The 10,460-nt window shown below is 41.3% G+C and overlaps 1 protein-coding gene across 4 annotated transcripts in view; it reads left to right on the forward strand.

The window, feature by feature from the left end:
- The window catches only part of fab1 (fab1 kinase), a 1,098,541-nt gene that overhangs the window by 988,945 nt on the left and 99,136 nt on the right, over positions 1-10,460 (forward strand). For all 4 annotated transcript variants that reach the window (XM_071675364.1, XM_071675510.1, XM_071675419.1 and 1 more), the window contains one exon: positions 9,208-9,416. In XM_071675364.1, coding sequence (XP_071531465.1) covers positions 9,208-9,416 — 209 coding nt within the window. The remainder of the gene's footprint in view (positions 1-9,207; positions 9,417-10,460) is intronic.

The following is a 10,460-nucleotide window of genomic DNA, read 5'->3' on the forward strand; positions in this document are numbered from 1 at the left end:
GAAAAACTTCTCTTTTCAAAAAATGTAAGATCACAGTTAATGGTAAAAACATGAGAGGGTAGAAAGCTCCAAAGCTTCAAGGTGTAGAGAAAAAAATAGTTATCAAAATAGCCCATCCTTAAGTCACATGGCACAGATTGGGGTGTAGTTTGATTATCAGGAAATTGGTTAACTGACCATAAATGAAAAGTAATGATTAATTGTTAAGCCTCTGAATGGTTAGATGAAACAAATGGTGTGCTGCAGGAAAAAGTCATGAGGCCAGTTCTCTTTCTCATTTTTTTTTTTTTTTTTTTTTTGCTTTGTCGCTGTCTCCCGCGTTTGCGAGGTAGCGCAAGGAAACAGACGAAAGAAATGGCCCAACCCACCCCCATACACATGTATATACATACGTCCACACACGCAAATATACATACCTACACAGCTTTCCATGGTATACCCCAGACGCTTCACATGCCTTGATTCAATCCACTGACAGCACGTCAACCCCGGTATACCACATCGCTCCAATTCACTCTATTCCTTGCCCTCCTTTCACCCTCCTTCATGTTCAGGCCCCGATCACACAAAATCTTTTTCACTCCATCTTTCCACCTCCAATTTGGTCTCCCTCTTCTCCTCGTTCCCTCCACCTCCGACACATATATCCTCTTGGTCAATCTTTCCTCACTCATTCTCTCCATGTGCCCAAACCATTTCAAAACACCCTCTTCTGCTCTCTCAACCACGCTCTTTTTATTTCCACACATCTCTCTTACCCTTACGTTACTTACTCGATCAAACCACCTCACACCACACATTGTCCTCAGACATCTCATTTCCAGCACATCCATCCTCCTGCGCACAACTCTATCCATAGCCCACGCCTCGCAACCATACAACATTGTTGGAACCACTATTCCTTCAAACATACCCATTTTTGCTTTCCGAGATAATGTTCTCGACTTCCACACATTCTTCAAGGCTCCCAGAATTTTCGCCCCCTCCCCCACCCTATGATCCACTTCCGCTTCCATGGTTCCATCCGCTGCCAGATCCACTCCCAGATATCTAAAACACTTCACTTCCTCCAGTTTTTCTCCATTCAAACTCACCTCCCAATTGACTTGACCCTCAACCCTACTGTACCTAATAACCTTGCTCTTATTCACATTTACTCTTAACTTTCTTCTTTCACACACTTTACCAAACTCAGTCACCAGCTTCTGCAGTTTCTCACATGAATCAGCCACCAGCGCTGTATCATCAGCAAACAACAACTGACTCACTTCCCAAGCTCTCTCATCCCCAACAGACTTCATACTTGCCCCTCTTTCCAAAACTCTTGCATTCACCTCCCTAACAACCCCATCCATAAACAAATTAAACAACCATGGAGACATCACACACCCCTGCCGCAAACCTACATTCACTGAGAACCAATCACTTTCCTCTCTTCCTACACGTACACATGCCTTACATCCTCGATAAAAACTTTTCACTGCCTCTAACAACTTGCCTCCCACACCATATATTCTTAATACCTTCCACAGAGCATCTCTATCAACTCTATCATATGCCTTCTCCAGATCCATAAATGCTACATACAAATCCATTTGCTTTTCTAAGTATTTCTCACATACATTCTTCAAAGCAAACACCTGATCCACACATCCTCTACCACTTCTGAAACCACACTGCTCTTCCCCAATCTGATGCTCTGTACATGCCTTCACCCTCTCAATCAATACCCTCCCATATAATTTACCAGGAATACTCAACAAACTTATACCTCTGTAATTTGAGCACTCACTCTTATCCCCTTTGCCTTTGTACAGTGGCACTATGCACGCATTCCGCCAATCCTCAGGCACCTCACCATCAGTCATACATACATTAAATAACCTTACCAACCAGTCAACAATACAGTCACCCCCTTTTTTAATAGATTCCACTGCAATACCATCCAAACCTGCTGCCTTGCCAGGCTTTCATCTTCCGCAAAGCTTTTACTACCTCTTCTCTGTTTACCAAATCATTTTCCCTAACCCTCGACCTCGACCAAAACACCCTATATCTGCCACTCTATCATCAAACACATTCAACAAACCTTCAAAATACTCACTCCATCTCCTTCTCACATCACCACTACTTGTTATCACCTCCCCATTTGCGCCCTTCACTGAAGTTCCCATTTGCTCCCTTGTCTTACGCACTTTATTTACCTCCTTCCAGAATATCTTTTTATTCTCCCTAAAATTTAATGATACTCTCTCACCCCAACTCTCATTTGCCCTTTTTTTCACCTCTTGCACCTTTCTCTTGACCTCCTGTCTCTTTCTTTTATACATCTCCCACTCAATTTCATTTTTTCCCTGCAAAAATCGTCCAAATGCCTCTCTCTTCTCTTTCACTACTACTCTTACTTCTTCATCCCACCACTCACTACCCTTTCTAATCAACCCACCTCCCACTCTTCTCATGCCACAAGCATCTTTTGCGCAATCCATCAATGATTCCTTAAATACATCCCATTCCTCCCCCACTCCCCTTACTTCCATTGTTCTCACCTTTTTCCATTCTGTACTCAGTCTCTCCTGGTACTTCCTCACACAAGTCTCCTTCCCAAGCTCACTTACTCTCACCACCCTCTTCACCCCAACATTCACTCTTCTTTTCTGAAAACCCATACAAATCTTCACCTTAGCCTCCACAAGATATATATATATATATATATACATATATATATATATATATATATATATACACATATTTTTTTTTTTTTTTTATACTTTGTCGCTGTCTCCCGCGTTTGCGAGGTAGCGCAAGGAAACAGATGAAAGAAATGGCCCAACCCCCCCCATACACATGTATATACATACGTCCACACACGCAAATATACATACCTACACAGCTTTCCATGGTTTACCCCAGACACTTCACATGCCTTGATTCAATCCACTGACAGCACGTCAACCCCGGTATACCACATCGCTCCAATTCACTCTATTCCTTGCCCTCCTTTCACCCTCCTGCATGTTCAGGCCCCGATCACACAAAATCTTTTTCACTCCATCTTTCCACCTCCAATTTGGTCTCCCTCTTCTCCTTTCTCCCTCCACCTCCGACACATATATCCTCTTGGTCAATCTTTCCTCACTCATCCTCTCCATGTGCCCAAACCACTTCAAAACACCCTCTTCTGCTCTCTCAACCACGCTCTTTTTATTTCCACACATCTCTCTTACCCTTACGTTACTCACTCGATCAAACCACCTCACACCACACATTGTCCTCAAACATCTCATTTCCAGCACATCCATCCTCCTGCGCACAACTCTATCCATAGCCCACGCCTCGCAACCATACAACATTGTTGGAACCACTATTCCTTCAAACATACCCATTTTTGCTTTCCGAGATAATGTTCTCGACTTCCACACATTCTTCAAGGCTCCCAGAATTTTCTCCCCCTCCCCCACCCTATGATCCACTTCCGCTTCCATGGTTCCATCCGCTGCCAGATCCACTCCCAGATATCTAAAACACTTCACTTCCTCCAGTTTTTCTCCATTCAAACTCACCTCCCAATTGACTTGACCCTCAACCCTACTGTACCTAATAACCTTGCTCTTATTCACATTTACTCTTAACTTTCTTCTTTCACACACTTTACCAAACTCAGTCACCAGCTTGTGCAGTTTCTCACATGAATCAGCCACCAGCGCTGTATCATCAGCGAACAACAACTGACTCACTTCCCAAGCTCTCTCATCCCCAACAGACTTCATACTTGCCCCTCTTTCCAAAACTCTTGCATTTACCTCCCTAACAACCCCATCCATAAACAAATTAAACAACCATGGAGACATCACACACCCCTGCCGCAAACCTACATTCACTGAGAACCAATCACTTTCTTCTCTTCCTACACGTACACATGCCTTACATCCTCGATAAAAACTTTTCACTGCTTCTAACAACTTTCCTCCCACACCATATATTCTTAATACCTTCCACAGAGTATCTCTATACACACACACACATATATATATATATATATATATATATATATATATATATATATATATATATATATATATATATATATATATATATATATATTTATCCCTGGGGATAGGGGAGAAAGAATACTTCCCACGTATTCCCTGCGTGTCGTAGAAGGCGACTAAAAGGGGAGGGAGCGGGTGGCTGGAAATCCTCCCCTCTCGTTTTTTTTTTTTTTTTTTTTTAACTTTCCAAAAGAGGGGACAGAGAAGGGGGCCAGGTGAGGATATTTTCTCAAAGGTCCAGTCCTCTGTTCTTAACGCAACCTCGCTAATGTGGGAGATGGCGAATAGTATGAAAGAAAGATATATATATATATATATATATATATATATATATATATATATATATATATATATATATATATATATATATACACATACATATATATATATATATTTTTTTTTTTTTTTTTGCTTTGTCGCTGTCTCCCGCGTTTGCGAGGTAGCGCAAGGAAACAGACTAAAGAAATGGCCCAACCCACCCCCATACACATGTATATACATACGTCCACACACGCAAATATACATACCTACACAGCTTTCCATGGTTTACCCCAGACGTTTCACATGCCTTGATTCAATCCACTGACAGCACGTCAACCCCGGTATACCACATCGCTCCAATTCACTCTATTCCTTGCCCTCCTTTCACCCTCCTGCATGTTCAGGCACTGATCACACAAAATCTTTTTCACTCCATCTTTCCACCTCCAATTTGGTCTCCCTCTTCTCCTCGTTCCCTCCACCTCCAACACATATATCCTCTTGGTCAGTCTTTCCTCACTCATTCTCTCCATGTGACCAAACCATTTCAAAACACCCTCTTCTGCTCTCTCAACCACGCTCTTTTTATTTCCACACATCTCTCTTACCCTTACGTTACTTACTCGATCAAACCACCTCACACCACACATTGTCCTCAAACATCTCATTTCCAGCACATCCATCCTCCTGCGCACAACTCTATCCATAGTCCACGCCTCGCTCCCATACAACATTGTTGGAACCACTATTCCTTCAAACATACCCATTTTTGCTTTCCGAGATAATGCTCTCAACTTCCACACATTCTTCAAGGCCCCCTCCCCCACCCTATGATACACTTCCACTTCCATGTTTCCATCTGCTGTCAGATCCACTCCCAGATATCTAAAACACTTCACTTCCTCCAGTTTTTCTCCATTCAAACTCACCTCCCAATTGACTTGACCCTCAACCCTACTGTACCTAATAACCTTGCTCTTATTCACATTTACTCTTAACTTTCTTCTTTCACACACTTTACCAAACTCAGTCACCAGCTTCTGCAGTTTCTCACATGAATCAGCCACCAGCGCTGTATCATCAGCGAACAACAACTGACTCACTTCCCAAGCTCTCTCATCCCCAACAGACTTCATACTTGCCCCTCTTTCCAAAACTCTTGCATTCACCTCCCTAACAACCCCATCCATAAACAAATTAAACAACCATGGAGACATCACACACCCCTGCCGCAAACCTACATTTACTGAGAACCAATCACTTTCCTCTCTTCCTACACGTACACATGCCTTACATCCTCGATAAAAACTTTTCACTGCTTCTAACAACTTGCCTCCCACACCATATATTCTTAATACCTTCCACAGAGCATCTCTATCAACTCTATCATATGCCTTCTCCAGATCCATAAATGCTACATACAAATCCTTTTGCTTATCTAAGTATTTCTCACATACATTCTTCAAAGCAAACACCTGATCCACACATCCTCTACCACTTCTGAAACCACACTGCTCTTCCCCAATCTGATGCTCTGTACATGCCTTCACCCTCTCAATCAATACCCTCCCATATAATTTACCAGGAATACTCAACAAACTTATACCTCTGTAATTTGAGCACTCACTCTTATCCCCTTTGCCTTTGTACAATGGCACTATGCACGCATTCCGCCAATCCTCAGGCACCTCACCATGAGTCATACATACATTAAATAACCTTACCAACCAGTCAACAATACAGTCACCCCCTTTTTTAATAAATTCCACTGCAATACTATCCAAACCTGCTGCCTTGCCGGCTTTCATCTTCCGCAAAGCTTTTACTACCTCTTCTCTGTTTACCAAATCATTTTCCCTAACCCTTGCACTTTGCACACCACCTCGACCAAAACACCCTATATCTGCCACTCTATCATCAAACACATTCAACAAACCTTCAAAATACTCACTCCATCTCCTTCTCACATCACCACTACTTGCTATCACCTCCCCATTTGCGCCCTTCACTGAAGTTCCCATTTGCTCCCTTGTCTTACGCACTTTATTTACCTCCTTCCAGAACATCTTTTTATTCTCCCTAAAATTTAATGATACTCTCTCACCCCAACTCTCATTTGCCCTTTTTTTCACCTCTTGCACCTTTCTCTTGACCTCCTGTCTCTTTCTTTTATACATCTCCCACTCAATTTCATTTTTTCCCTGCAAAAATCGTCCAAATGCCTCTCTCTTCTCTTTCACTACTACTCTTACTTCTTCATCCCACCACTCACTACCCTTTCTAATCAACCCACCTCCCACTCTTCTCATGCCACAAGCATCTTTTGCGCAATCCATCACTGATTCCCTCAATACATCCCATTCCTCCCCCACTCCCCTTACTTCCATTGTTCTCACCTTTTTCCATTCTGTACTCAGTCTCTCCTGGTACTTCCTCACACAAGTCTCCTTCCCAAGCTCACTTACTCTCACCACCCTCTTCACCCCAACATTCACTCTTCTTTTCTGGAAACCCATACAAATCTTCACCTTAGCCTCCACAAGATAATGATCAGACATCCCTCCAGTTGCACCTCTCAGCACATTAACATCCAAAAGTCTCTCTTTCGCGCGCTTGTCAATTAACACGTAATCCAATAACGCTCTCTGGCCATCTCTCCTACTTACATAAGTATACTTATGTATATCTCTTTCTCATATACAGTAAAAATGTTGATGGTTGCAAAATGATAAACTCCAGTGACTGTCACATTTCATCTGACTCATCACCAAACCACTTTCCATGACTGTCACTTTGCATAATTCCCCAACCCAAATGCCTTACCTATGTCACCCTATCATCAAATAGATTCAACGATCCTTCAAAATGCTCACTTCCTCTCCTCCTCACCTCATCCCTACCTGTTAACACTTTCCCATTTACCCCTTTCTCTGGTGTTTCCATTTGTTCTCTTGTTTTTTCATACTGTTAACCTCCTTTCAAAACATCTTATCCTCTCTGAAGTTTACTGATAATCACACAACTTAACTCTCATCTGACCTCCTTTTTAACCCGTGCACCTTTCTCTTGGCCTGCTGCTACTTTCACTCATACATTTCCCAATCATTTATACTCCTTCCCCTTAAGTACCACCCATACACCTCTTTATCTCTTTTATTAGCAACTTTGCTGCATCATCCCACCACTCACTACCCTTTCTCACCTGCACACCTTTCACCTTTGGCATGCCATAGACTTCTCTTGCACATCCCAGCACTGTATCCCTGAATATCTTCCCTTGCATCATTTACTTTTCAAAGCTCACTTACTTTCACCACCCTTTTCTCACTCATAGAATTTCCTGTTTTCCAAAAACCCCTAAAAAGTGTTGTTGACAAAGCATAACCTACATATATCTTTGAAATCTTACTGACAGTTTTACCATAATGTTATTGAAACAATGCTTATTTGAATTAGTGACGGAGAACTGGTTGAGGAATGTGCACCAGTGGGACCATCTGCAGATGATGTAATATTTTGTTTTTCATTGCATTTTCACGGTAATACAGGTAAGATATGGTCACTGTTTCATTCACATCAGTGATATAGATGTGAATTTCATGGTAACTGCATTAGGCAATGAGCTCTGCTGAATTGCATGTACCACCTCAATGAAAACTAAGATATGAATATGTCCATAACATACTGTATCTAAATGCTTCAACCAACATTGTTTGCTTACAATTGTAAATGGCTTATTCTTGTTGCGTATGAGTTTAATCATATGATTAGTAAGCATCTCTCAGCTAATTTAGTATTTTTGGGCCCTTGAAAAACTGAGGTCAACTGTTATAAGAGATATATGATAAATGAAGGATGTTTTTGCCAAAAGTTTTAGGTCGATTGTTACTGGAGACTACTGGTTGCTCAGGCTTATGTGAATAGATACCAGCAGAGATTGAGTGTAGAATGGCAAAAGGTGAGAGTAAATGAATTTAGGGGAGAGGGCGAGGAATGGGGAGTATTTAGGGATGTAGTTTTGACCTGTGAGAGAAGTGTGTGTAAAGTGGAAGATGGTAGGTAGGCATGTAAGAGAGGCTAGTAAGTGGTGGAATGATGACTTTTAAGTTGTTAGTGAAAGAGTAAAGAGATATGTCTGGGTGTTACTTGCTGGTAAAGAGTGTTAGTGATTGGGAGATGTGCTAGAGAAGGTGGCAGAAGGTCTAGGAGGAGGTTAAGGGACTGAAAAAGAGGGCAAATAAGGGAGGATTGACAAACTTCAGGGAGAGTAAGAAAATGTTTTGAATGGAGGTTGATAGTGTGAGAGCAACAAGGAGCATTGGTGAAGGGGTCAAATGTTAAAGAGGTAACAGGCAGAGATGAGGTGGGTAGGAGATGGAGGATTTGAAGACTATTGATTGTATTTGATGATAGAATGGTAGATGTGGAGTGTTTGTGCTGGGGAGGTATGGAAAGTGAGAGAGTCATGACAAACAGATTGATAAAACGAGAGGATGTGGTGAAAGCCTTACCAAAGATGAAGTGTGGCAAGGTGGCTGGAGTGGACATGATTCCAATTGAATTTCTTAAGAAAGGAGGTGTCTGTGTTGTTGCTTTCTTAGACAGGATTTTTTAATGGTGGTATGATTCATGGTAAGGTACCTAGGGATTAGCAGAATGCCTGTATACTGCCATTTTACAAAGGTAAGGGAGACAGAAGTGAATGATAAAATTACAGAGGTTTAAGTGTGTTAAGTGTACTTAAGAAGTTGTATAGGAGAGTGGTAAGGAAGTTTATAACTGAGTAGCTTTCGTTTCTAAGATGAAGTTGCTGTTAACAGTTTAATACGATATCCAGATATATATATGTGATATTGATCTGTAGGTTTTGACAGTTTTTCCTTATATTTCACAGCATCAGATTCATGTGAAGGGCTAGTTGGTGGATACTCCTCTGTTTCTGGTTCACCTGGTCGAGGCCATGAAAGATCATTGTCAGATGGAGGTCAATCTGGTATACCAAGAGAGCCTGTGGACCGCACTGGAGAGAGAAGACTTGCTGCCACAGCAGTCAAGAGTATTATTTCAACTTTCTGGTCATCCTCTGCCAATTTGTTAGTTGAGGTATGTTGAGTCTAGGACAGCTTTATGTTAAGATTTTTTTTTTTACACATAAATGTTGAATGTTATAAGAAACACCAGTATATTGGCTTAAGAGACTTACTTATTACATTCACATTATCAACAGAACCAATAAAAACGTCTGTGAATGATGTTTTAGCAATTTTATATAAGAATTTTTGTATTTATCCTTTCACAGCAACATTCAGATGTACAACATCTAAATGAACTATTTCTCTACAGAGTCTGTTTGACCCATTAGCTGTGAGAGATTCTGTGAGACCCCTGAGGATTAGAAATCTCAAAGCCATGACCTGATGAGGTTTATACCACTCATCCATCAGTTATCATCTTTATGTAGTTGTAGCCTTCATATCAGTCAGGCCACCCTTACCAGTCAGCAACTCCTACTTAGTGATGACGTCATCTTTCCATTAGCTGACGTGCCTGTCAAATGGGTCACCTCTAAATTCTTTGAATCCCCAAACATGTCAGATCACCCACCAGCCCTCCTTTTTGTTAGTTTTCCCCTCAACCAAGGATAAGTATCCTCCTGTGGTTTGAGTGTAATTTATATATGTATGGTGAAATATTTTCAATATTTTTTACTCTTATGAAATTATTATGTATGTTAAGTGTTATATCTGCCAATGATGACGATTACCCCACCCTCCTCTGCATATCCTTGTATGGACCCCATACCACCACATTTATATAACAGTATTATAACTATTGTACCTTCAGTCATAACCATTTTCTCCCTCCCATATAACAATGTCTCTTTCCGTACATTCTTCAATGCTCCCGGGGACCTTTACCCCCCTCACTCACCGTATGATTCACTTCTGTTTCCATAGTACCATTTTCTCTTAGATTTTCTTAATAGGTAAGTTTATCTGAGGACACTGAAAGAAGCAAAAAATGAGATAGTTAAGCCATTTGCTACGCTTTGTTAGCAAAACATTTATTTTGAGAAATGTTCCAGAGGAATGGATACTTGCTGGCATAACAGTGACATTAGAAGTAGGTAATAAATCACTGCTTGGC

The sequence above is a fragment of the Panulirus ornatus genome, chromosome 1 (genome assembly GCF_036320965.1).
Source record: "Panulirus ornatus isolate Po-2019 chromosome 1, ASM3632096v1, whole genome shotgun sequence".
Lineage (NCBI taxonomy): Eukaryota > Metazoa > Arthropoda > Malacostraca > Decapoda > Palinuridae > Panulirus > Panulirus ornatus.